The sequence below is a fragment of the Aspergillus vadensis genome, assembly GCF_003184925.1.
Source record: "Aspergillus vadensis CBS 113365 unplaced genomic scaffold BO88scaffold_7, whole genome shotgun sequence".
NCBI lineage: Eukaryota > Fungi > Ascomycota > Eurotiomycetes > Eurotiales > Aspergillaceae > Aspergillus > Aspergillus vadensis.
Window position 1 is genome coordinate 426,139 of NW_020292045.1, and position 25,602 is coordinate 451,740.

The window sequence follows — 25,602 nt, forward strand, 5'->3', positions numbered from 1 at the left end:
CTCGCGTGTCTCAAATTGCGATTCAGTGGGAAAGGCAAAAGCAAACACAAAGGATGCTAGGAAATGACACCTCTCAAGCATCAGCATCAACTCCCCTCAAGGAGTCTAATCAGTCCTTCGAAATAACAAAGGACGTGGGGAGCTCACAAGGTAATCGCCATAGCTCTGAACATGAACCGAGTGAAATCGAGTCAAAGGGGCAGACAAATCCTATATCCCCCGTTGTTGAGGTACAGGAGATACCAGATGTAGAAGAGATCTGGGAAGAGGCATACGGTCGCATACGCAATAACAAGGTCTTGGAGAAACTCGTGATTGAATATGAGAAAATAGTCCGCTCAAAACTCCCGTCGGCGACAACGGACCCTGACTCCGGCGACGTCGACAACAATCAGATGCCCTTACCGCGTCAACTTGCTGATCTAGACGGGAAAAGTCGCCAGAAATTGATGGACGCATTGGTGGAGGAAAGCAGCAATAATGCAGCAGATATCAAAGCATTCGATACCTTCTCAAAAGTGTTCAACTCGACCAAGGATGGAATATCGAGCGTGCTGGCTGTTTACCCACCTGCCTCTATTGCCTGGACAGGGGTCTGTTTAGTATTGACTCTGGTAGGTTAATCTGGATCATTGACATCGCTTCAGGCATGAGGACTGAGAGAACAAAGCTTGTCAGATACAGTGATCAAGTTAATGCGAGCCATAATGGCCTCCTGTATATTATCGCGAAGCTTCCATGGTATGCGCACTTGGTCGAGCTTCTGAGGCCTGAAATATGGCAGTCTCCCCAGCAGTTCCGGCAGTCCAAGGCCCCTCTCAAAGAGGCAAGCATAGAGCTATACAGGCTCATCATTGAATTTCAGATCTTGACTCTGCAAGAATGCCATCACAAGTTCAGAACTCTTTCCAAGACCTTCGTGGGGCTGGGCTCATCCGCGGAGGATAGACTGACTAAGATCAAAGAAGCTGAGAGCGAGGTGCAGACGTATATGGAAATCGATTTCAGAACATAAGTGTTGGACACACTCAAAGGCATCAAATCAACTTCAGCTCAAATGAAGACCGGCTTGGCATCAGAACGCAACAGGCAGTTTGCGTTGAGGCAACAGTCAAAGCTAGTCGCAAAGTTTAGGCTAGACGAAGCCCATCTGGATATTGATCAGTATCAAGCCTACTATGAGGATATCAGCAATCCTTCAAGTGGAACAACCGAAGGCTTCCGTGAGCACAGAATATATCAAGAATGGGATTTCGGATCAACTCGTTCTCTGCTTGTGGTGGCCAACCCCGGTACTGGAAAGTCAGTGCTGACCAAATCTCTTCATGAGTCACTTTCAAGACCAGGTGGACCTGCGGTTTGTTCATTCTTCTTCAAGGACCGTGGTGGTCAGCAAAATAACATGAATGTCGCTCTCTGCCACATTATGTATCAATTGTTCCAGAATCGTCCGGACTGGACTGTCCACGTGGTGGATGATATTCAGAACAAGGACCAGGGTGACATACGATCAAATTTTCGTCTTCTATGGGAGCTTCTTCATAAGGTACTCGTTAAAGCTGAACCGGATAGTATCGTTGTTCTGCTTGACGCCTTGGATGAAAGTGAGCCTGGCTCAAGGGAAAAGTTCATTCAGCACTTGCACGGTTTCCATAGCCCAGCTTTGAAGCTCTTCTGCACTGCCCGTCCACTGAGTGACATCATTGACGACTTTCACCCCGTGATGGATTCTATTTTGGACCTCGATCAAGATGCGCAATGTCGGGAGTTTCTTTCAAGGGATATTCAATGTGTTGCGAGTCAACGTCTGGAGAGGTTCATACAGAAACGGAAGATCGAAAATAAGTCTGTTTGTTTACAGCTCCGAGAAATGCTCAGAAAGCGCGTTGAAGGAGATCGGACATATCTATTTGTCAAATTGCTTTTCGATGTTTTGGATAAGAAGAAGCTGAGTATGACAAGATCGCTGAGGGCATGGGTCAAAGAATTCGAGAATATTCCAGAGACAGTCTTTGACGCGTATACCGAGATACTGGACGCAATAGATGAAGCAGATCGTGAAGCAGTGAAAGCTATGTTGGAGATTGTCTTGGCCGCACAGAGACCTTTGACCGTTCAGGAAATGGAGATTGCCTTGAAGGTTGGTATGGATGACGAGGCCTTTGAGCGCGGAGACGAGTTCAACCCACTTCTTATTTAAAGCGACCATGTTGGAACGATTTCATTTCTTGCTGGTGACATATAATGACCGTATCTACTTTATTCACCAAATCGTTAAGGACTATCTTCTATCAGAACAAGAAAGCCAAGTGAAATCGAAGAAGGACAAAAGACCCGCCTGGCTACAATCGATCACCACCGTTTCCTGCCATGAAACCATACTCAACAGTTGCATGCGCTATATTTCCGCCCCAATCAATCAACGACCGGAGATAATCTCTGTTGAAGACTTCTTCTATCTTCCTCTATATGAGCAGCTTGAGCATCAACAATGGTATTGGGACACGTTTTCGTTTGGGGAATATGCGTTTTGCCAGTGGCTTATTCATCTGCATGAAATAAGAACTAAAGAGGGAAAAGGTCCAGAAACTCTTATTGAAATGCTCCCAAGACTCCAAGAGAAATATTATAAATTATCCTTCGATGTCGTATTGCCAATGCTCTGTTGCTCTGGCTTTACGTCTGAAGCGGAGGCGAGGCTTTTCCAGAACATGGTACAGCTAGGGAGTACAAACATGACAGAGGCTCTCAACAACATGTCCCAAGGCCTAATCTTAAGGTCTGCTAAATTCAACTCACATGCAGATCTTACTTGCGCGATAGAAATCACCGCCAGCGTTGTCGAGCAAACGCCAGAAGCAGATGCCAGGCTAGGTAGGATGCTTATTACCCTAAGCCGAGCACACATTCTCGAGCAAGATAATTATGATTACGAAAGCTCAGACTTGAACACTGGCTTAGAGATTGCCGAGAGAGCGCTGCAAGTAACACCAATTGGCAGCATTGACCGAGCTAGAGCATTGCATGAGCACGCTATTTGGGCACACTGGGACGAGGACCTCGATCAGGCAATTGAAGATACTGAGAACGCCTTGACTCATACCCCTGACCTGAGCAAAGCAGACAAACAGCTATTTTATCACTCCTTGGCCATGTGGTTGGGATACCGATTTCAAAGGGCGGAGCAGCCCCAAGACGATGACTTACGCAGGGCTGTGGAATGTGCGCAGAGAGCTATACATGGCATGTCAAAGAAGAATCCAAGATACCCTAATGCGCTTCACACATTGACTTTTTGGTTGAAGACGACTGCTTCAAAGTATCCTGAAAAGTCAGAATATTTACGTCAGGCAATTGAGGTGGCTGAAGAGGCAAATGGACTTAGGCTACCCACTGAAGCCTATAGTCATATGTATCTCCGTGAGCTATCTGAATGTTTGCTCATGCGCTATGAGCGTGGGCGTAACACGAAGGATCTCGAAGATGCTCGTGAGCTTATAGAGGAGGGTTTGCAAACAACTATAGAAACATTTCCCTTGTATTGCAGATTCCTCTATCTCATGGAAGTAGTGGAGGGGTTTGAAGAGGAAGTACAAAAGGGTGAAATGATAGATAGCAATCCCTCGGATCTCAATTCTTGAATAGTGTATCGCATTTAGATTTCGAGTCACTGCCACCAAGGTGTATGGAATATTAATTTTGCTCTTCTTCTTCCGTTCATAATTCTCATAAACTGTACTGATCCCTATACGAACTCTTTGCTTTAGTCGCAGCCGCTCTATAATGCGACTGCTTATGTGCATTAGCAGCCTAATGGTCCATCCACTTCTGACTCCGTTTAATCTATTGGCCTAGAACTCGCATGAGGCTACTATACGCCCAATCTTATTTTCGTTTTTTTTTTTTTTTTTTTTTTTTTTTTTTTTTTTTTTTTTTTTTTTTTTTTTTTTTTTTTTTTTTTTTTTTTATTTCTTTTTTTGGTGGGACATTTTCACTAACACTGTCCATTGAACCATTGATACTAGGTAGCAATTTATTCAAAATATGAATTATCAGATTAGAACAATGAGACTTTGGTTTACTTCCCAGTTTTTAGAAGGCAGGGAGCTGCTGTAGCTCCAAATGAATTTCGATACCTCCCATGGTGCAATAAACATGTAACGCCTATGGAGAAGAGGAGAAACGTGAAGAATGGTAGTCACTCCTCAATTCTCCTTTACGCCTATGCGAAGGCAACTCTCCCTTGTCTATGGCTTCCCCACCTCCAGAACAGTAAGCCCATACTGCTTCATCTTGTGTACATCAAATGACCCAGGAGGTCCCAGGAACAACCTTGGTTCTCGCATCTGAGCAACAATGTCCTTCCAATCCACACTGGTCCCTACAAACTCATCCCAGTCAGTATGCAACACAATTATGCTGCATCCCTCACACGCTGCCTCAGTGCTCTCTACCACAGCAGTATTCACATGAGCAGCCCCACACTGTAACATCAATGCCTTTTCAATGCGTTGCCTCGGGACGTGCGGATCAAAGATATTGACGCGTAATCCATGGCCGACCAAATGTTGAACCAGCTTAATCGCAGTGGTATTTCGAATGTCTGTTGTGTTTTTCTTGAAAGAGAAACCAAGAATAGCTGCCTTCGTTTCTGTTCCTGGGACAATAGGAGGCAAAAATGACATTATCCGTTTCGTGATACGTGCGGATTGGGAGTCATTGATTTGAATCACTCCCCGCCAGTACTCAGCCACATCATCGAGTCCTAGCTCACGAGCTAGATATATCAAGCAGCAGACATCTTTGCGCAGGCAAGAACCGCCGAATCCGAATCCGGCTCGCAGACACTGCGGTCCGATTCGTGGGTCTAGTCCAGCAATCCGTGAGAGCTCGGTGACGCTTGCGCCAGTCGCTTCGCAGACAGCACTTAGGGCGTTTATGCTGCTGATTCGCTGTGCAATAAGTGCATTGGAAGCAATTTTGGCTAGCTCTGATGACCATGTGTCGGTCGTGACTATTCGTTCCTGAGGCACCCATGGTGTGTATAAGCGTATTAGGGCTTTCACTGATTCGGGAACGGCGCCGTCTGCTGCTGGTTCATAGCCAATGACCACCCGATTAGGGCTCAAGAGATCTTGCATAGCGGTGCCTTGAGCTAGAAACTCAGGGCTTGATATTATGTCGTATGAAGCTGTTGATGGAGCCGCATCTTTCAGCTAATCGTGAATTAGTCAGTTGGATTCATAATCGTTACTTAATCGCTGCTTAGGATAGCATCACCCACCGTCTTCTTGATCCATTGACAGATGCCACTAGGTGCAGTACTTTTCTGGACTATAACCTTGTGACCCGTTGAAAGCTGCGCGATTGATTTGATGGCTGACTCTAGATTCTTCAGGTCGAGGCCTCTGATCTCATCGCTATCAGGAAACTGGGCAATCAGAACCTCCTACATCGTCTCTGAAACTCATAATGTGAGACTTACAGAGAGCTCTGACGGAGTATCAACGCAAATAAAAATAATATTGGCCTCAGATATGTGTGCACGTATATCAGCGGAGAAAATTATATTAGCAAGCCTTCTCCTCGGTTGTCCTTGGCAAATCTGCGGAGAAACACAGAGCTCTTTCTCCTGGGATTGATTATCCTCGAATAAGATATCTTCGAGGCCTGGCTCAAGTATGGGGAGGTGATCTGAATTCCAAGCCGCAATCAACGAGGCATCTTTGTCAACCACACTGAAATGCACAGATGGGTTCTTAGAAGCCAGAGCTATTGCTGTCAATGCACCTGAGCCAAAGGTAAATGAGCAATAAGAATATTTGGACTTCTATGAGCGCGACTGCTGGTCTTGACTTACCCACGTAGCCCGCCCCAATCATACATACCTTCTGAAAGTTGCCCTGTGGCCATTGGCTCGGCCAAATTTCCATACTGTTAGATCCCATTACGAATCTTCGTAGGGTTGTTAGTCGTTCAATTAAAATCGGTTTCTCGTGCTTTATCATCAGAGAACCTTCTTAAAAAGGCATGACATGGAGTGAAGGGAGGCCCTATATCCCTATATCGCGTCATATTCCCTAAGTGGCCACCGGTAGTCGCAAATCCTTGCCTGCAGTTGAAACATCATATGCACCGTAGGCACGCATATGAAAGATAGACTTTTGCAGACATGTCTACGATTGTCGATTTCGATAAGCATGGGGAGCTTACTTACTAGCAGCTTCTTCCAATCACCACTCCACTCGATCTGCGACGCGTAAAAGTATGTTGCCGAGCCTTTCTTTAGACATGTCTTTGCTGCAGGGCCTTTCTTACACGATATTCACACCATCCAAATCCTTATTACAATCTCTGAGCATTTACACTGCCTCTGCTCTGAAGCTGCCTTTTCTTTTCTATTCTTTGTGATGATTAATACCACTGCCTATCCCTATCCTTTGACGGTATGAAAGGACCATGAGATAGACAAATGTGAACGCATGATGACCTGTATCCTGTAACCTACAGCACTAGAGAACCTAATAACTAGACAATGCTTTGGCAAACAACAAATGCCAAATCGACTCCTCTCCCTCCCTTGCCGGTTCACCGCTACTCTGTCGACGCACCGGCATTTCCGATTAAGGCATGCATGAAACGACAGATCACAAAGTGGCGTGAGTGGTCTTGTTTGCGGGGAATTGAGTTAGCTTGTTGCCTAGTAGGCTACTTACTGTAAGTTTTGGGCTCGCTAAGGCAAGGAATTTATCTCCTCTCTTCTCCACGTAGATTCTATCTTGCAGTTTAGCAAAACATTACTTCTGTGTATCGCCTCTTGGGACACCTGTTTTTACCTCTATGTTCCGATCCCTTTCGTGAACTTCATTGGTGATTGGATAACCGTCATTCTTTTTAAACTTCCATTGGGCATTCCTTCTCGGATCATATTGGTATGTCAAGAGATTCTATTCTCAATTCAAATTCTTTCCGTCTATTCTGCATTCTATACCGAGATTATACAGAGCGGACACGAACGCAGAATCATTGAAAGGGCAGCTTCAACTTATGACTATATCCACCTGAGTTGTAAGGTTTTGTATGGTAGTAATCATAGTCATGTAGAATCCTCAGTTATCAAAGCCTTTTTTCACATAGTCATAAGGAAAAGTGGAAAAGTCGAATAGGAGGCTGATAAATTATTTTTGTATACAACCACCTGATATCAAACCTGTCTATAATACATTATATTCTTCTCTGAACACTCAGGAATGATTATGGTATGTTGGATTCTATGAAAACAAGCAAACACCGTTGACATAGGAGAGCTGTTTATACCCTGGGCTGAATTTTTGATGGCAAGTTCTGGCTTTCGGTGAGTAACTTGACACTTTGCATTGAATGTCGTATTCACTACACTCTACTCATTCGACATAAGGGTCCAATCACCTCCACATCTCTGTCACTTCTGACAGACTCGGAACTTGTGATTCATCGAACCTATGTAATGATTTCAAGGGTGGGATAGATCGAACGGGCTCTATCAGCGAAAACGATTGCCTAGTGTCGAGTTAGATATTGTTGCCGAAAGCACTCCCACTTTCCTCACAGCCCACGTACAACTGCTCCCAAACATCAGACTTCCCGGGATCCCCAGTGGTTCTATAATCTATCAATACCGGCGTTAGCTTATAAATACTTGGGTGGAAACTTACTGCATGCAAAGTTAGGGTCGTATAGACAGAAACGAAATAGTACTGTATGAGATCCTTCAGTATCTGGGCTCCTAGATGTCTGAAATACCACCTGTGCACCACACCGTATGCAATATGTTCAACGAGCAGTGGTACATAGAAGCCAATCCAGAAAGTTAGCCTGACACGGTTAGCAAGGCTCAATAGGCGCGCACACAGGTCAGGTTCCTTACCTTCGGCTGAAAAGCCTCTCAATGACCAGCCATGGGTCAGATAAAATATACACCACGAACGAAAGACGCCATAACTGAAGTACCATGGATAATACTGTACGAGATGTGGTAATAGCTAGCCATGGATATCTATTACTTGTGTTACTATTGAAGAATGACTATCAAATGAAGATAAGGGGATAACTAACCGCTTCCACATTCGTTTTGATCCGAAAAACCGCTTCAGACTTGAGATCTTACCATTCCTTGCCCATCGTAGGGTCTGTTTCACGTGACGACTGTCGTTGAGAGCCTCGCAGTAGATCTTAGCTCCTGTCTGCATACGGGTTTTCCATCCGTGGTTCAATAGCCAGCGGGTAGTAAACTGGTCATCGCCGCAATGCATGCGGTATTTCCACAGAAAGTACTCGTTTGTGAACGCAGACAGATATTCCGGGTCTTTCAAGATGCACGCTCGATAGGCTGCAGTCCGTCCAGTCAAAACTGTTTGACTACCGTCCAGCCAGCTGGAGGCAGCAATTTCTATGTTGCGCATGCTGAGGCGGCGAGCCTCGAGGGCTTCCCAGAACGTGATTGTTTCAGGACTTCGAGCGTCTAGGCCATGCGCTTCTTCCTGCGTGGTGACGCCACCCACTTCGGGTTCCAATTCCAGAACGCCGAGGACTTGTTGCAGAAGGTTCTTGGTCCAGTACACATCATCGTCCGCTAGCACAATAACCTCTCCTGCGGCTGCTTGAATGCCGCGCATGAGCTGGTTTCTTTTATTGGGTAAGGGGATGTCGAGAGCATGAATTTTGTGCAGTTGTTCTTTCGGAATGAATACCTGAAGAACCGCTCTCAATTCCCCGATCAAAGCTGCTGTTGTGACGATTATAATCTCCTTAGGATGGTTGTCCAACATTGTGTGGAGCGGCGGTATGAGGTCTGCAGGTGCTCCAATTGTGGGTATCAACACGCTGACACAATCCGGTCGCATTTTAGGGTTTTCTGGTACCGGAAGTGGCTTCATTCGCCAGTATCCATAGAGTCGTAAGGTACGTCTGACAAGATGCCAGCCCCTTTTCTGGTCAGTAGAAATAGCATTGTGGTGGGTGAGTATCTTCAACTTACACCAGAAGCCAAAAGAAAGAAGTAAACTCCATTTCAGGGGGGAGTCGAAAGACGTCAGTCAGGCTGTTCAGTAGGGGAATCCTCGATGTATACCGAGGGATGGAAAGACTGGTAGGTCGGTCTTTATCAACAATCCATCCATCCCTTCGTCCCCGCGTAGATTCAACTGCCAGCCATCCGGGAGGGCAGACATGTTGAATCCCTGATGGTGGCGGTGAGATCTATAGACTTCAATCTGCTGCAAAAGCCCTATCACTCCAATAGCATACATTATACTTATGCTTTGTTATTTCACCATGAATTCTGGTAATCGGCCGTGCGCCGATCGACCCCTTGCCGTCCTCCTGCGACATGTTTCTGCCACAGTCATGCATCCTTTTAGATACATCAGTAACGAGCGCAGCATTGATTGGGTCCTCCAGACCGCTCTTCCTTCGCATGACGCTCGTTTTCCACTAGCTTGGCCGTCCCGTCAAGAACTTCCATCGTGTCATATCTCTCATTCGCTAACGTTCAAAGTTTGTGTTGAACTGCCTCCTCCGGAACTATTTCCCAGTAGATAGACCATATGTCGCGCAGCGCTTGCAGAGCCTGTAAGTATCAATGAGTCCGAGTGAAGATCATGCTGCTAATAATTCTCCACTCTGTCACGTTCAATTTGTAGGTTGAATGCTGCTGAGAGGACGTGAACCTTCGTTCATCACTCCCTGTAGCCATACGTACTGTAAGAGTTGCTTTAGTCATTCATATGCTGCATTACGAGACTTAAATTGACACACTTGAAACGTATATTACACGATACTTCATATCACAAGACAAATACATCTAGTTACATGCAATTATCAACAAAATTAGAGAGTCATCAGTCATCAATTCGTATCGAGAGCTTGGTGTTTCTTTTTCCACTTGACTTTGTCTTTTGACCCCATAGGCAGAGTCTCGCCGTCTAAAAGTGTTCCTTCCAGAACTTGAACCGGATGTCCCTCGTTGAGGTGGACATGGCCGCCTCCCTGATTTGTCTGGCAGCGGCATTGGGTCCACAAAAGTATACTCCGATTTCTGTAGTCGAATTTCCATGCACGCCTGATAGATAGGTTTGATCTTGTAGGCCATCACGCATGGCAGTGAAGAGGCGTTTGAAGTCCGGACGGCCAAAGTTCGTTCTACTTCGCAGTTCCGTAAGCGGGTCGACAGCCTGACCGACGGAGTTGAGGAAAATATTAGCGGCTGTGTCATCATCCAGTCGTTGTGTGAGGTATGTGTGGATGCGTAAGAACTCGGCCTTCCCACTGTACTCTGCCTCGGCTGCCGACTGAGATTCCAGAGAGGAGAGCAAGGCTTGGAACCATTCGAAGGACGATGTGTCCCTACAGACCCAAATGAATTCGACGCGACGGAGACGGCCGGCTAATTTGGGATCAGATCGTAAGTGCCAAATGTTCTTGAGGATCGATGCCCATGGTGTGACACCTATTCCCGTCCCGATGAGGACGGCCACCTCGTTGTCGAAAACATCGTCGGCCGGGGCTCCGTATGGTCCGTCAACGCGCAGTCTGGGCATCTTTTGTCCGTTATGCAGGGCGACTTCATACATTCCCAGCGGGTCGAGTCCTTCCATATCTCTGGCCTGCGCTGGCCCGCATCCTAGTGCGTCACCCAATGCACGAGTAAAATCACCGACCTGGCGAACGTGGATGCTAATGTACGGGTCGAATGGACAAGACGTAATTGTAAACGGATGCCATTGGTTGCTGGATACATCGGGTGACTGTATGAAGAGCCATTGACCAGCCTTGTACTTCATACTATCCTTGCGGAACTGAATCTCCATGGCATCTGTGTATCGTTGTTAGGATAATCCAGAGGCTTATATCGGCAAATGTAGGACTTACCATACGGATGGCGAACCACCTTTAGGATAACGGTGTGGCGTCTGGCTCGGATTTCGCGGTACAGCCTTTCGAGCATGTACAAGCCTCCAGCCACGAGTTCCCACCTCCAGCCTTCGTAGCCTAAGCAGTGATTCCAGAATCTAGACCCAGCAAAGGGTGAGATAGGCTCTTCTGTGTCTCGCACGAAGCAGCCCGTTGCATGTGTATACAATGCTAGAAGGAACGGTACGAAAAGATGGTGCGTATACCAAAACGTCTCAAAAGATTGTTGCCGGATCCGCTGATGGGACGTGGTGTACATCAACATCATGCAAAGGAGCATGACATGTCCTGTAATCCCACCAGCTTCTGTGTAGTGGATTTGAACTGCTTTAACAGGGCGGACGTGATCTTTTTCGATATTGTAAAAGCTGCTTCTGTCAGAGCAATGACCTCGTGGTCGAGATAAATTGGCTTACTTCACATAATGAGCCGCTGCATGGACTATGGTGAAAAATAAAAGAGCATAGGCGACCTGACGATGAAACCATACCGTCTCATCCAGTGGAAGCCATCGCACCCTAGGTCTTATTGTTTTAACAAGATTTCGGCACATGGGCAGCAAGAGGAGGGTGGCATCGCATGTCAACACTAGCCCAGCGCCTCGTGATATCCAAACGGAATACTGGAGGGTATTGAGCATAGCCAGCCTCTGGTCCGAGGCCTGAATATACCTAAGGATTCTCAGTACATATACGGGCAGTCATTAGGAACCGTCAGACTTACCACCCCACTGCAAAAATGACGAAATGTAGCGCCCAAAAGATGGAGTAAAACCAGACCTTTGACGCGGTAACGTATGAGCCCCAAGCATGTTCCATGATGTTAACAGGGCAGTATAAGCATGTAGTGACTTTTTAGCGAGGCTCTATCATTGACCTGCAATGACCCGTTTTCAAAGGAGTGAATGGTTTGAGTGCGCCTTTTTCGGAATTTCTTTCGAAGGCGCCCGTACCATAAGTGAAAGGAACGATTGTGGTGGACACTCTACTCTAGGAATCCATAAATAGAGTCCTCTCGAAAGAGCTGGCGCTTCGCTCCAAGTATCCGCTGAGTCAAGCCTGCGCAGAGCGACAGCCTGTGGCGCCAGTAGATAAGGCGCTTTAAACGCTGATAGGAGCCGTATGCACCCTGAAGTCCTGGGGACTCACGGAGATCACAGGCTTTCCCTTGGCTTATCGAGGATAATGGTTCATGAATTAGATTTCTCAGGTGCTAGAGTCAATGGCCGGAGGTTCAGGACGCGGTAGAAGCCGACGATCAGAGAAGGCTGGGACCAATCGAGGAACAAGGATCAGATCCGATTATATCATTCTTATTTTAAACGGGCCTAGGTCCTGAAGGGTAATTTCTGAGTAGGTTGGTGTGGGGTTGATGTCAGTTGAAAATCCTGTGTCAAGCGTCTGGTACCCGGAGATACGGTTTTGGTTGCAGAAAGGAGGGGAAGATTTGATGAGGGACACGAGGATTAGGATTTCTGCTTCTATATTTACCCCAACCCCTGCGCTGTGCGGACTTATGGTGCGCTAGGATAGCCTGCAGGGAGCGGATCGCCCGGTTGGACACCACTATCCCCGAACTTGCCGTTTACAAGGCTCAGGCGAAAATGAGATGGAGCAAAACCGTCAGGCGTTAAACTATCGCCTGATGCGCCAGATTCTTGATGAAGAGAGCTCGAGTCTGACCGTCCTCTGTTGACTGGATAGATGATCCTTCTACTCGTATCTCAAGGCCACAATCGAGTGTGCTCCTCAATCACACAGCCGTTTGAGTTTTGCTTTGCGGTGCACTCGTTAAGCTGTCGCGCGCGATTGGCGCACTTAGTAGTGACATGATAGGTTAAAGTCCGTCTTTTCTGAACCTACTGCCATCTCCTCATCTCCCGGTATCCGCCACTAACCTTACCATGTGGCACCGGGATTGTGAGTTGCTATCAATGGCCCGTAAATCCATATTTGATTCTTCTATATTCCTCCGGCTGCTCCGTTGATTCGTTTTGTGAAGAGTGGAGTCTCGGCCAATTCCAGCCTATGAGAAGCGCTGTGCAGGCGCGCATCCCGTCACACGCGGTCAAAGCGGCCATCAACATGGGGAGCGCACCTCTGTGACAGTCGGGACAGACAGGAATATGATTCGAGATGCAATTTAGGTCTGGTTGCTACCAAATATAGCTCTCGCATTCTGAGCCAAGACTTTCATGATCCAGGTACTAGTCCAAAGCAGAATCATCTCCGGAATTCGAATGGAAGACCCTGGTATACCTAGTCGTGAGTCCTTGGCGTGGGTTGAGCAGGGGATCAGACGATAATGCTGGGGCATAATTCTAAGTTCTTGGCCCTGCACGGTTGAGGTTCTCATCACATCTAGCGACGAATAGATTGGCACTCGGACCGTGTGGGTAGGAACGGTGCTATAATTATCTCGAGTGATAGGGAGCTGCGAAAAGACGGTGAGTTGTCTAGTAGCAGCCTTGAATCCAGTATAGGTTTCCCTGTGATCTAGAAATCCTTCTTCCATCTCGGGGATTTATTTGAGTATTGCCTCTTCCCGTAGACGTATATATTAAGTGGTAATAGACGACTTGACAGCGGGTATTTATGGTTGTGTAGCAGTAGGCGCCCGATGGAGATCACAGCAAGGACTGGGGGGCAGGCAAAAGACCGACTACCTGGGCAGCCATTTCCCCGCTTCTCAAAGTCTTCACAAGATAGTCCGCCATCAGAGGAGCTTGGATGCTGGAAGCCCCAGCCGGGCGCTTCGTAGCACTCGATCCAGCCACTCAGAAGCCAAAGCTCAGCAGCCAAACGGGGTGTGATGCACTAGCGACCTGACGGGGCGTGACGGTGGAGCGGAGGATGCAGGAGATTTGCGGCAACACACTTTAGCGGCCGATGCATCTCTGTCAGTTCCACGTTCTGTCTCTTTTGATTGATCCGACCAGCCATGGCGCTCCCAGGATCATTCGCACTGTCACGCTACACCGAGCGACCAGATCCAATCATGAGGTGTTCTCGTGAAGAAGTCAAGGGTGTGAGGATCGCTTCCAGCAGAGACTGGTAGCTGATTGGGCTAGAAAAGAGAGCGGTTGATAAAACGCATCCACGTATCACAGGCGTTGAGAGGGGGAAGCGCGGAGGACGGCGAGTCCGTTGCGTTCAGCCTATTGTGAAGAAGATGCAAATCAGGTGGTCTGCTCCGTTGGCGCCGGAAGCTACTAATGTATGTATTTCTGCTCTTTTCCCCCTCCATGGCCGCCATCGCTAAACTGGTCTATTAGCTGAAGTTTGCTCGGTCATGCAGTACATGATTATTTGAACCGATACTATCTCATTTTTCCTGCATTAAGTTTATGTGGTGATGTGATTGTTGTGATTTAAAGCTTATCCGACTCTCACACACTACATACGACTACTTCTCCTCACAAGCAAACTGCCGGGGAAGAATTTACCAACCTTGACCTTACATCCATTACTCCACCTGCCATGTCATTTGGAACGAGCATAGCACACACGATATTGATTGATCGGGTGGATGGTTGAGGGATCCCCTACGGTCGAGCAAGCAATCCTTGTGTTTATGAGACAAAAACAGCATTGTGTCTATACTTGAGCAACGAGCTCTTTCGCCGGACGGAAGACGCTTGAACTCCCACTATACGCCAAAGCCTGCCTACCATGGGAAGACTTATCAAAAATCACTGGGCGCGACTTATCATCCTCACAGCCTCAGCTTGTATGCACCACGCCTTTTCATCTAATATATATGACGATGCTAATCTGAATGACTTAAATACAGACCAAATTGGCGGGGCAATCGAAGGATTTATCTGGCCGAAGGTATTCTGGGACTTTATGACGCTCAATCTGAACGGCGCTGTGAATCCGGTCCCTATTCTTCAGATTCTCAACCTCCTCTTGGGTCTACTCGGACTTGCATGGGAATGGCCTTTGAAATACGTCGCCGGCTCCCTCGCGCACCGCAGCATCGAATTCCGATTGATCTTCTATCCCCTCAGCGCTCTCCTCTCCATGCTCCTCTACCAGGGAACGGACCCTGCTCTATACTATGTTATTGGAATCGGGGTGTATTTCTGGGCCTACAGTGAGGGCGAGGTACGTATACACCGACCGATCACCCCATAGACATGACTGATGGATAATAGGTCGTTTGCCCTGTACCATGGACCCTCCCCAAACGAAGCGAATACAAGGTATAGCGTGACTTGTACCAACACGAAACCTCCCACTTAACGACCACGACATGATATGATTTTATGAAACGATACCCAGCGATGCTAGTATATCGGTAATATGTGCTTTATGGAGTTTGGACAGATAAAAGGTCCTTTTTCATTCAGCAATGACTGTCCAGCTATTGACCTGGATTGTGTGGCCGTTATATAGGGACTCTGTTGCCTGGACGCCAGAGTATATGTATCTGTGTGTATTATAGTTCTTTTGGATCTCGAAACAAAGATAATTCATTTTACAAGATCATGCCTTCCATACGATAGATATACTATCGACCACAACCAACATATTAATACTCCATCACCTGCTAAAGCTTCGTTTAAGTCATTACACTCCAAGACAGCTATACATCTAAATATAGACAAGCCTAGTACTATGCCCAATCCGCCATCCACAGTACTTTCAAAGCCTTATTGCCACTTTCCCAAGGTAAAATCACGTGACCCCGCGTCCAATAATACCCAAAACGGTTAAGCGTCTGGAGCGCTGCAGACCGAGGAACAAGAGATGAGGCAAATCACCAGCAACCAAGGAAAAGCTTTTAGCAATCCCCTGAAATGATACCTATATAAACCGATCAACAGCACTAACCGGCGAATATTCTGCAGCATTACTGTCACTAACACAGACAGCTTTCTCAGCACCAGTCGTCCACCCGCCAGCCAGCGAACAGCATGCCCCTAGTCGAAGACAGTCCTCGCGAGGACAACAACACCCAAATACCCCCTACAGCCCTCAACCACGACAATGAAGCTTATGATGAAGAACACGACGACGATAACGACGTTCCCGTGAACAAAAAGACCAGCTTCAACGGTCGTCTCAACCACTACTTCCACACCGCGAAGCCTACGTCCTCAGCGCCACCGGCACTCTCAATTACAAAACAACCCATTACCAGGATGACTTCATCTCCTCTAAAACGCAAACGAACCACACCACCAACAACAACATCAACACGAATAACCCGCTCCCGCTCCCGCTCCTCCACCTCAACCCCAACCAGCAGCACTACCACCACCACCACCAAATCCTCTTCCCGCTCACGCAAACCCTCCACACCACCCACCACCCCATCATCAACATCCACCTCCCTCCTCACCGACACCATCCCACCAAACCTAACCCTCCTCCTCGTAGGCGTAAACCCTGGAATCCTAACCGGCATAACAGGCTACGCCTACGCGCACCCCAGCAACCTCTTCTGGAAACTCCTCCACTGGTCGGGGATCACACCCATCCGACACCCGCCCTCAGATACATACAAACTCCCGGAGTTATATAACATCGGGAACACGAATATCGTGGAACGTCCTACGCGGGACGCGAGCATGCTGAGCAAGAAGGAGATGGATGCGGGTGTGCCGGTGTTGGAGGCGAAGGTGAGGGAGAAGAGGCCTGAGGCGGTGTGTCTTGTCGGAAAGAGTATTTGGGAGGCGGTTTGGAGGGTTAAGGTGGGCCGGGGGATTAGGAAGGAGGAGTTTAGGTATGGGTGGCAGGATGAGGGGATGAATTTGGGGAGAGTGGGTGGTGATGATGGGGGGTGGGAGGGGGCGAGGGTCTTTGTGGCTACGACGACGAGTGGGTTGGCGGCGGGGATGTCGGTTATGGAGAAGAGGGAGGTTTGGGATGAGTTGGGGAGGTGGGTTGTTGAGAGGAGGAAAGTTTGGGAGGGGAAGAGGGAGGGGGAGGGGGAGAAGGGTGGTGGTGTGAAAATAGAATAGAATAGATGTAGAGTCACGTTTTGGAGTACAATTATAGAATATAAATATATATATGACCATGATATATTTCATTCATTTCAATTCATTTATCAATTACCCTCTCTTTTCCTAGGAAGATAGCTAGGATAGACAAGTAGGTACATTTCATCCGCTAGTAAAAAAGCATAATCATGTGCTCGATCAGTCGATCATCATGCTACTAACAATCCTTGGCCCCCCTCTTGCAACATCACGCCACACACCCATCAAGGGAGGGGGAGGAAGGAAACAGGCCAGCCAGCCAGCCAGCAAGGGCGTAAGTAATAACATGGGCGCACGAATCTATCGATAAGCAGGACCATTACGGAAGTTGGTATCACCTTGTTGTTCGCGAGCCTATTACCACACACATATCAGTTAGCATCTATTCTTCTCTTTCAAGTGTGATGTCAAGGGTAGGTATATCAACATACAATAGTAGACTGGTACTCTCCACGCTCCAAAATCTGAGTTATAACGTCGTCTTCATTGGCAGTTCCGAATTCATTCTCGAGACTAGCCTTGCTAGCTCCGTCGAGGACGCCTTGGGCTCCGTGCCTGGAAGTTATTGCTTGTTAGCTTTGCTGCTAAAGGATTACTCGAGGCTATTCAAGGACAAGGACTTACTTGTGCGTAACAAAGATCTTCCAGCCGTTAAGGACATCCGCCAGAGGGACGGAGCGGTCACTGCGCCATCTGTTCAGGGCGTCGTGGTCATCAACGAAGACGATGAAGTCGTCGGAGGCACCCTTGTAGAACATCTTGGAGGTGGGGTCGTTGTGGCGAGGCATGTTGGTGGTGTGTAGTGTGTAGTGGATTTGTAGTGATTTAGAGACGAAAGGATAGAAGAACGGTCTAGTTTCTTTCTTTCAATGAAGCTGCTAGAGACGATGGGTGGATAAAGAGAAGAGGAAGTTGAGATGAAGTGAGTTGAGAGAGTGTGTCGTGTGAGGTGAGGGCAGATGACGTCACCACGATGCTACCGGAAACAAAGGCGGGCAAACAGTGGCAGAAAGAGCAATTGAAGTGAGGAAAGTCGTGCAAAGGGTATGCTAATAGCTAATAGATAGTTCGTGTGATAATTGAGTTGATTGGTTTTGATCTGATTCTTCTTTCTTTTGCACATTGCAGGCCTTTAAATACATCGAGGTGGGTGTGCCGACGGGAGCATCGACGTCATCATCGACTGATGCTGCGGATGCTCTGCACTTGCTCTTGCGCTTCTGGTTCACCCGGTGGAGAAACATGGCTCCCTATGGAATTCAATTCCCTCATCGGCATCATCATCATCATCATTCCAATCACGGACATTTTTTGGCATTCTGGCATTCTGGCTCGCTAATGCTACTAATTACGTCTCGCTTCGCCCCGGTCAATCTCTCCTCCCCCACTCTCCTCAGAATCGACACGAATCCCTAAGAACCCCATACATATTCCACACACTTGTACTCCGTACCTGGCCATCTGATGCAATACTGCAGGAAATCTCACACAACTTGCATCATCACCTCCATCACGCTCCACTCCCAAGCCCCATGCGACCCTGTCTTTTCGTCCGTCGGGAGGACATCGAATTAAACATCCTTCGTATAGCAGATGTCTTCAAGGAACAACCGTCGGGAGTCTCCGTTCCTTTGTTGCTAGCACTGGTCGGAATGATCTCAGCCTTGGCTTTCGCATTCGGTCCTCCTTTCCCTTTCCACGTTTTGGACCGTCGAATAGAATCCTTGCTGTGTCGCGCCAAGATAGGTCCCTTGTCTGTCTCCGGAGTTGCTGGCTTACCTCTCGATACACTTCGTAAATTCTTCTCCTGACTCTTTCCAAGCTTCCTATGGGCTTTCTCATCGGTACATGTCGCTCCCGTAGCAGACTTAGCAGGATAGCCTGCGGTGCTGAGGCTCACACAGCTGGAGCGTCGGTACAATCCCGGCCGGCGGCTCAGGTGTCTCATAAGTGACCCAGGACTATGGAAAATGTCCCCCTTGCCTAAAGTCATCCCAGGGTACGGCAGAACGTCCCGCGTGTAGAAGGAAGATATAGCACGCTCTAAGAGTATCCGATCCTGTCTCCTGGCGGTCAGTATAAGTGCTGGACACAAGGAAGACACCTTCGGCCGCTCAAGTTCCCCGTCCACAGATTCCGTCATATGGAGTCTATGTGGACAATGCGTCTTTTTGATGATGATATTCTGTGAATCAGGTAGAGTCCGCGATGTAGCCAATGCCTGCATAGACGGTCGGCGAGGTAACAGAGGCAGGACACCGTTGCTGCAACTCAAAGGAGCCAGCTCTAAAGTCAGGAATGAGTGTTCTTTCAGCTTCGCTACCACTGACTTCGGCATGTCAGTTAATGCGGCTGCAGACTTGAGCATCTCGGTCTCCCATTTCTTTTCTTCGCGTGCCGAAGCAGCACTGAGCACCAGTTCGTAGTTCTTGCCCTGGGACTGGAAAATCAATTTCCACGAGAAAAGACAGCCATAGCAACGAAGACCTAGCACAGAGTTTAGCATACAAATCAGCATACAAGGCGGCCGATATAGGCAGTTTCCTCACCTTCCCCGTTTCGTATCGAATCAATCTTCATGTCGGGAATATACACACATGCTAATGGCTCAAGCCTTCGGTAGTCATTGCTTGGTTTGGAAATTACGAGATGATAGGTGAACAGAATGCAAACCATGTATCCTCCCGTGATATACTCAGGGGTTTGGTATGTGATGTGAAGGACCCCACAGAGGCTCAAAGGGCCCAGTTGCTTGTAGATGTTATCGATCGTGTTCTGTGGATTCAAATGACCTCAGCTTAATGTTCCGTAGGGAGATGTGGTATACTCACGGCTGCTGACAGATCCATGAAGCTCTGTAGCAAAAACGTCTTCTTCACTAGGGCCTTGCTAACAGGGTTATCGGTAATTTGATTTATTTCGCATACCACCGCGCGGACTTGTTCGAGGACTTGCCGGATGCCATCATGGGCAGATGGGTCGTCTTGAATATGAGTCCATCGTAATAACTCCTCAAGCAGCAAGGGATACTTGCACAGACGCTGAATTGGCTGTTTAACGTTAGCATCCACAGGCAGAACCAAGGGGTGTCTATCCCGACCTTGATCAGGAGGTCATTCAGAGACATCGCTTTATTTTCTTCTTGTGCCTGTCTGTCCAATGATGCAACCGACTTCGATAGAGCCTCGATGCCTTGGTCGAATATACGCCAATCCGGTACAGACTGGCGCAGAAGACTCACATCTACTGTGAGCAAGCCATAGTTCTTACAGAACACTTTGTAAGCCGTGAAAGATGCCGACTACCAATATCATGTCAGTATCTGACAAATACATAAGCCTACTGAGGAAAACTCACCAGGTTGCCGACTTCTACCGCAACTTGCAAGGCCTCTTTTGTCTCCGCAGCCAACGCCCTGAGACGCGAATCCATAGAAGTCCTAAAGCTGCGCGATCGCAGAGACTTGGCATGCAAAGCCCTCAAACCAAGGTCAATTGCACTCAGGCGCTTGTGAACACCCTGAGGCATCAAAGTATCGAACTCAGCTGCTGCCAGGTTCGATATGGGCGTCAGCTTTCGAATCTGTGAGAGGAAGTCCTCGTGCGTGTCACGGATCTGTTGAACATTGTGGTAAATCTCCGGTCTGACAGAGAATATAAAAAGGGCCTACAATAGAGGATATGTTAGCTATCTGTAAGCAGCAACACGTGCCTATACTTCAGTTTGAAGGTGATCATACATCAGCCAGTGCTTTCAAACCGAAAATATAGTCACATTCGGTAGTGATCAGTTCCCGCAGAACACGTCGTCTCTTAATGGCCCTGTGCTGAGCTTCCTCGTCGATTGAAGGATTCAACGCAGGTCTGATGCTGTCGAGCGATTCACGAGCATCAGATCGTATGCTTTGATTTGTTGTGCTCTGCGTAGTTCCCCTCGATCGTACCACACTTTGACTAGTAATACTCAGAGTAGCCGTCTTGACGGTTCCAAGATTGGATGAACGGTGGGACAAGGATTCCCATTGCTTTTCCTGGAACTCATTTGAGGTTAACAAGTCTGGTAGAAGGTCCCGATCATCTGACTGGACTTCCATCGGCCAACCCTCGACGTATCTTTCGGGTGGGGGACAGCCTCTTCGGGATCGGAAGCTATTCATCCAACGCTTGAAAGCAGCCACAGGATCTGCTGGCATAGGATGTGTTGCAGTTATCTCCACCACGTATTCGGGCTTCTCCAGGATCAGCAAGGGAGGCTCGCCCATATCCTTGGATTCTTCCATGGTGCAGGGTTTATGTAGAAGTGAACAAACTCCAAGTGGGAATGCGAGCTCAGAAGCAGGTTATGCTTCGGAACCAGAATCACGGGAGAGAACGTGTGTCATGAGTAGAGGTGCTTGCTGGCAAGTGGAAGCAACGACTGGCACAGTCCTTCACATGGGGAAAGCATGGTATACTTGCTGTCGCCGGGGAAGCTCACGTGTTGGAACTAAACGTCCAGTGCGAACAAACGCAAATCGTATGAGACCCATCACAGTAGGTTAAACAAACTTACGGTAATGTTCTGAGTAAAGTTGCCTCTACATCATGCACCGCTCGGTTGAGAATCAAATGGCAATGTGTTTGGTCCTACCACACGGTAACGGCCTTTCAATGCTCCCAACGATGAAACGATGGGCATCGGCATCATCTGTGCATCTTTAACCAGACTTTCCAGGTAGCAAAGGTCAAGGCGGCGAAACCAGTGAGGGTGGACGGTTCACAACTTGGTAGGTGTTGTTCGTGCTACTTTTGAGGCTTCTAGATATCGGTTTAGCGGCAGCATAGTAGTAGCAGATAGCATTTTGAAATAGCATTTTTAACCAATTAGGCACTCTTTTTATAGATACCTGACATTGTTTCTGACTTCCATTTACAATAACTTCAAATCAAATTCAATTTTCGAAGAGATATGGATGATGGTGTTGCGCAGTGCTCTTCCAAGCGCGCGATGCCAAGAAGATGAAACTCCCCCAGATTTCCCACCGAAAGACCCACCGCCGTTTTCCGGGATCCGTCTGCGACAGCTCTCGCCGCCCGGTCCTTCCTTCATCTTCCATCCAACCAACGATGTTTTAAACCAACCTCACACTCACTCTAGTATGGGAATACCCATGGGTTCAAACATTCATGCCCCAACAGTCGCCTCCGGACGTAAGGCCGGAGGCGCTCCTCCTCGCGACCTGTCCAAGCTCGGCATGGTCGATCTCATGCAAGAAAAGGAACGCATCGAAGAAGAACTCTCGGCTTTGAGTAGCGTCCTCGGCTCGGTGAGTTAAGTTAAAGTCGATCTTGAACAAGCCTTGCCACTCTGTGAGATGTCGACTGACGATGCTTTCTGTTCTAGCATGGCGTTAATATGAACACATCCCTCACTACTTTCGATGGCTTCCCACGAGACGATATCGATGTTGCCCAAAGTGAGTCACTGCTTTACGCCCCCGCAATGCCTTTGCTAAACACTATTTAGTACGCACCACTCGAGCCCGGATTATTCGACTGCGGAACGATCATAAAGACGTGATGTCACATCTGGAGAAAGGAATCCACAGCCACTTTGCGAATTTGCAGCGGGCGCAAACTGCCGTACAATCGGGTGGCGGTCTGAATGGTACATCGGGGTCACAACCTAGTGTGACTGGCAACAATACATCCGGTGCAGGGACATCTGGGTTACCGTTCGCAAAGGTCAATAGTGTGGTGCCTGGAAGTCCCGCCGACCAGGCAGGTCTGAGGGTAGGAGATACCGTTCGGGAATTCGGGAGTGCCAACTGGCTTAACCATGAACGTCTCTCCAAAGTGGCGGAGATAGTGCAGCAGAGTGAAGGGGTAAGTTGGAGATGTCCTTCCAACCTTCTGGTCTTCTAGTCCAAGGACATCCACTTGCGAAATGCTCCAAACTAACATCTTCTAGCGCACCGTGGCGGTCAAAGTCGTGCGGAAAGATCCTAGTTCTTCCAGCAGCATTGACTTGTCCCTGCAGCTGGTCCCTCGCCGTGATTGGGGCGGTCGGGGCCTGTTGGGCTGTCATCTCGTGCCGTTGTAGTGGACTGGCATCGGGTTAGGCACGAGAATGACGGCTGTCTACTGTACTCTGGGATAGTCCCTGGAATATTAGGACTCACCCGGATGCGATCTACTTTCATTGATGAATTCTCCTTACTGCTTTCTTGCTATTGGACTCTGATGAGGAATGTGACATGTATTCATGATCGAACGTGACGTGTTTATTATTGCCGGGAAATACCTAGGGAAGCATTTAGGGTGGCGTTTCAGTTTAGGTTCAAGAGATGAAATTGCACCTGTTCATATGGACGTTAATGATCAATTCCGTACAGCGTAGAGGGTTCCCTCGCAAAGAACCGCGTGGATCGACAGCGAGACATGCAACAAATGCAGTTTGCGCGATCCTGCGGGGCACGGGAGCTGCCTGAGGCCCAACAGTGCCACGTGACCAGCAGGCTTGGGCGACCGACTCACGGCAAAAATTCCATCACCGGTAGAAATAACCTTCCCACTCTAACTCCTCCCTGTCCAACCCCCTCGTTCTATCGAACCCCCCTCGATCGCTTTGTCCATCGAGTGTCGCATCCCACTGTCGACTTTAAATCTCCGTCGACTTTCATCGCAAATTCTGTTTTCTTCTTCTCATCTCCATCCCCCCCACATCACATCCAACCTTCATCATGGCTGCTGAGGTACCGACCTTCAAGCTTGTCCTCGTCGGTGACGGTGGTACTGGAAAGGCAAGTTGAATCAAGATATTCTATCCCACATGGCATACTAGGCGGAGGTGGCATGTCGCCTATTCGACGCCTCTTAACGCTCGACTGCATTCCTGTCATGCGTGTTTACCCCTCTATGTTGCCCGTCGTCCCTATCAACAGAAAAACTTCATCGCCCGCCCAACCTCACCCGCCACGAGACGTCATTACTGACTGGAGAAATTTCACTACAGACCACCTTCGTCAAGCGCCACTTGACTGGCGAGTTCGAGAAGAAGTACATCGCCACTCTCGGTGTCGAAGTGCACCCTCTCGCTTTCCACACCGTATGCCCCGCCGGAAACCCCGCTTTGTCCATTCCGCCGTCTTTGTGCCGGTCCGACTAACGCTTTTGCCAGAACCTGGGTAACATCCAGTTCGACGTCTGGGACACTGCTGGTCAGGAGAAGTTCGGTGGTCTTCGCGATGGTTACTACATCAACGGACAGTGCGGTATCATCATGTTCGATGTTACCTCCCGTATCACCTACAAGAACGTCCCCAACTGGCACCGTAAGTGCTTCCACCTACAGAAGTCAAACCACGTGCGTCTCGATATCAGACTGACAAACCCATTTTAGGTGATCTCGTCCGTGTCTGCGAGGGTATCCCCATCGTGCTGTGCGGTAACAAGGTCGATGTCAAGGAGCGTAAGGTGAAGGCCAAGACCATCACCTTCCACCGCAAGAAGAACCTCCAGTACTACGACATCTCCGCCAAGTCCAACTACAACTTCGAGAAGCCCTTCCTCTGGCTCGCTCGCAAGTTGGTCGGCAACCCCCAGCTGGTGAGTTAGATCCGGTCATTGGTCTGTAAGACTGGAGACTAACAAGCAATTCTCAGGAATTCGTTGCTGCCCCCGCTCTTGCTCCCCCCGAGGTCACCGTCAACAAGGAGCTTCTGGCCCAGTACGAGCAGGAGATGGATGCTGCCGCCAACATGCCCCTGCCCGACGAGGAGGACGCCGATTTGTAAACGCGCGATCAATGAAGGCTGGGGCCAGAGCCTGGGCCACGAGCCCGGGCTCGTGGTTGCAGGTCTGTCCCAATAACTGGGTACGTTATGCAAGATTTCAAATCACGATACAATGATAGCGGAGGGAAGGAAATTAAGCCCGAGAACGGTCGGCATGATTATGCATTTGCAATATTTACCACTAGTAGTCTAGACTCTGATTATCTCTACAAAGTTCCTTTTTGAAACGGTGACACTGTTTATCCGTCCATCGGCTATACTGTTGGACGAAAAAAGTTTACATACTCTCTATTCTCTTCGCTTTTTCTGCTGTATACAGTCTTGTAAACTTGAATCTCATAATATCCCCATTCCCCCTTACTTAGATAAACTACAACCAAACCAAAAACCAAAGCCCAACAAACTCAATCGCACCCTCACAGCCCCCCCCCCAACCAAACTTAACATATAAAAAATTTCCCGCTACCCTGAGTAGTTCTCACTCATCCCCCTGTGATAATATAATATGTCCCTTGGTATATTACTGTCCATATGGTATATGCATAATCCGCCCGCCGATCAATAGAAAGAAAAAGAAAAGTGTGGACTTCTTCCTTTTTCACCCCCACCCACCCACCCACCCAATAACAAAGTGACGTCACCGGTGTGATTATTGATCAGGCTGAAACTAATGAATGTGTTGGGTTGAGATTGAAGATTAGATGTTGGACATCCTTGCTCATACCAGATATTAGTAGATGATAGATAGAAAATATATAGATTAACTAACTTCGTGCCTAGTTGGTTGGTTGGTTGTTGGTTGTTGTCTGTGGTTGTGGGGTTTTGGTTAGTTAGGTTTAATTGGTTTCGGTAGTGAACATTACTAGTATTTATTTCTTACTTCTAC

General features: G+C 48.1%; 11 protein-coding genes across 11 annotated transcripts; 6 read left to right on the top strand and 5 right to left on the bottom strand.

Moving 5' to 3' along the window:
- Positions 1 to 53: 53 nt before the first annotated feature.
- On the top strand, positions 54 to 1,015 carry BO88DRAFT_452164 (uncharacterized protein; the record flags this gene model as incomplete). The annotated part of the gene is made up of 2 exons (XM_025710675.1): positions 54 to 614; positions 671 to 1,015. The coding sequence occupies 2 exons, from the start codon at positions 54 to 56 to the stop codon at positions 1,013 to 1,015; spliced, it is 906 nt and encodes a 301-aa protein (XP_025564434.1).
- A 42-nt stretch (positions 1,016 to 1,057) lies between these two features.
- Positions 1,058 to 2,200, top strand: BO88DRAFT_413648 (uncharacterized protein; the record flags this gene model as incomplete). The annotated part of the gene is made up of 1 exon (XM_025708137.1): positions 1,058 to 2,200. The coding sequence occupies one exon, from the start codon at positions 1,058 to 1,060 to the stop codon at positions 2,198 to 2,200; it is 1,143 nt and encodes a 380-aa protein (XP_025564435.1).
- Positions 2,201 to 2,735: 535 nt separating this feature from the next.
- On the top strand, positions 2,736 to 3,641 carry BO88DRAFT_413649 (uncharacterized protein; the record flags this gene model as incomplete). The annotated part of the gene is made up of 1 exon (XM_025708138.1): positions 2,736 to 3,641. One exon carries the CDS (start codon positions 2,736 to 2,738, stop codon positions 3,639 to 3,641), a length of 906 nt encoding a protein of 301 aa, XP_025564436.1.
- A 606-nt stretch (positions 3,642 to 4,247) lies between these two features.
- BO88DRAFT_385389 (nucleotide sugar dehydrogenase) lies at positions 4,248 to 5,948 on the bottom strand (the record flags this gene model as incomplete). The annotated part of the gene is made up of 4 exons (XM_025704741.1): positions 4,248 to 5,216; positions 5,285 to 5,431; positions 5,486 to 5,790; positions 5,861 to 5,948. 4 exons carry the CDS (start codon positions 5,946 to 5,948, stop codon positions 4,248 to 4,250), a joined length of 1,509 nt encoding a protein of 502 aa, XP_025564437.1.
- A 1,666-nt stretch (positions 5,949 to 7,614) lies between these two features.
- Positions 7,615 to 8,807, bottom strand: BO88DRAFT_336996 (polysaccharide synthase; the record flags this gene model as incomplete). Its single annotated transcript, XM_025702921.1, has 4 exons — positions 7,615 to 7,641; positions 7,695 to 7,854; positions 7,907 to 8,000; positions 8,147 to 8,807. The coding sequence occupies 4 exons, from the start codon at positions 8,805 to 8,807 to the stop codon at positions 7,615 to 7,617; spliced, it is 942 nt and encodes a 313-aa protein (XP_025564438.1).
- A 1,143-nt stretch (positions 8,808 to 9,950) lies between these two features.
- BO88DRAFT_251645 (putative NADPH oxidase (NoxA)) lies at positions 9,951 to 12,044 on the bottom strand. Its single transcript, XM_025702222.1, has 4 exons — positions 11,674 to 12,044; positions 11,367 to 11,621; positions 10,909 to 11,318; positions 9,951 to 10,852 (listed from the first exon to the last, which is right to left on the bottom strand). The coding sequence occupies exons 1-4, from the start codon at positions 11,766 to 11,768 to the stop codon at positions 9,963 to 9,965; spliced, it is 1,650 nt and encodes a 549-aa protein (XP_025564439.1). The 5' UTR covers positions 11,769 to 12,044; the 3' UTR covers positions 9,951 to 9,962.
- Positions 12,045 to 14,621: 2,577 nt separating this feature from the next.
- On the top strand, positions 14,622 to 16,921 carry BO88DRAFT_452169 (mismatch-specific DNA-glycosylase; the record flags this gene model as incomplete). The annotated part of the gene is made up of 4 exons (XM_025710676.1): positions 14,622 to 14,679; positions 14,743 to 15,059; positions 15,110 to 15,157; positions 15,830 to 16,921. The coding sequence occupies 4 exons, from the start codon at positions 14,622 to 14,624 to the stop codon at positions 16,919 to 16,921; spliced, it is 1,515 nt and encodes a 504-aa protein (XP_025564440.1).
- Positions 16,922 to 17,242: 321 nt separating this feature from the next.
- BO88DRAFT_486756 (SBDS family protein) lies at positions 17,243 to 17,730 on the bottom strand (the record flags this gene model as incomplete). The annotated part of the gene is made up of 3 exons (XM_025712487.1): positions 17,243 to 17,296; positions 17,374 to 17,497; positions 17,567 to 17,730. 3 exons carry the CDS (start codon positions 17,728 to 17,730, stop codon positions 17,243 to 17,245), a joined length of 342 nt encoding a protein of 113 aa, XP_025564441.1.
- A 383-nt stretch (positions 17,731 to 18,113) lies between these two features.
- BO88DRAFT_385404 (putative Rho guanyl nucleotide exchange factor) lies at positions 18,114 to 21,399 on the bottom strand. Its single transcript, XM_025704742.1, has 6 exons — positions 20,682 to 21,399; positions 20,300 to 20,608; positions 20,043 to 20,243; positions 19,774 to 19,992; positions 19,492 to 19,717; positions 18,114 to 19,429 (listed from the first exon to the last, which is right to left on the bottom strand). Exons 1-6 carry the CDS (start codon positions 21,219 to 21,221, stop codon positions 18,453 to 18,455), a joined length of 2,472 nt encoding a protein of 823 aa, XP_025564442.1. The 5' UTR covers positions 21,222 to 21,399; the 3' UTR covers positions 18,114 to 18,452.
- Positions 21,400 to 21,997: 598 nt separating this feature from the next.
- On the top strand, positions 21,998 to 23,023 carry BO88DRAFT_486758 (putative 26S proteasome non-ATPase regulatory subunit Nas2; the record flags this gene model as incomplete). Its single annotated transcript, XM_025712488.1, has 4 exons — positions 21,998 to 22,247; positions 22,325 to 22,397; positions 22,448 to 22,806; positions 22,892 to 23,023. Exons 1-4 carry the CDS (start codon positions 22,080 to 22,082, stop codon positions 23,021 to 23,023), a joined length of 732 nt encoding a protein of 243 aa, XP_025564443.1. The 5' UTR covers positions 21,998 to 22,079.
- A 640-nt stretch (positions 23,024 to 23,663) lies between these two features.
- Positions 23,664 to 24,716, top strand: BO88DRAFT_413659 (Ran family GTP-binding nuclear protein; the record flags this gene model as incomplete). The annotated part of the gene is made up of 5 exons (XM_025708139.1): positions 23,664 to 23,712; positions 23,865 to 24,028; positions 24,101 to 24,254; positions 24,323 to 24,528; positions 24,585 to 24,716. 5 exons carry the CDS (start codon positions 23,664 to 23,666, stop codon positions 24,714 to 24,716), a joined length of 705 nt encoding a protein of 234 aa, XP_025564444.1.
- Between the last annotated feature and the right edge of the window lie 886 nt (positions 24,717 to 25,602).

What these genes read in the sequence shown, in the direction of transcription:
- BO88DRAFT_251645 (XM_025702222.1), bottom strand. Translation starts at nt 11,768, where the DNA reads ATGGAACATGCTTGGGGCTCATACGTTACCGCGTCAAAGGTCTGGTTT. An exon ending in GTCATTTTTGCAGTGGGGTG is followed by an intron (nt 11,622 to 11,673) that starts GTAAGTCTGACG and finishes GAGAATCCTTAG; the next exon opens with GTATATTCAGGCCTCGGACC. An exon ending in GCAGCGGCTCATTATGTGAA is followed by an intron (nt 11,319 to 11,366) that starts GTAAGCCAATTT and finishes TGACAGAAGCAG; the next exon opens with CTTTTACAATATCGAAAAAG.
- BO88DRAFT_385404 (XM_025704742.1), bottom strand. Translation starts at nt 21,221, where the DNA reads ATGGAAGAATCCAAGGATATGGGCGAGCCTCCCTTGCTGATCCTGGAG. An exon ending in CGGTAGAAGTCGGCAACCTG is followed by an intron (nt 20,244 to 20,299) that starts GTGAGTTTTCCT and finishes TGATATTGGTAG; the next exon opens with TCGGCATCTTTCACGGCTTA. An exon ending in TCATGGATCTGTCAGCAGCC is followed by an intron (nt 19,718 to 19,773) that starts GTGAGTATACCA and finishes TTGAATCCACAG; the next exon opens with AACACGATCGATAACATCTA.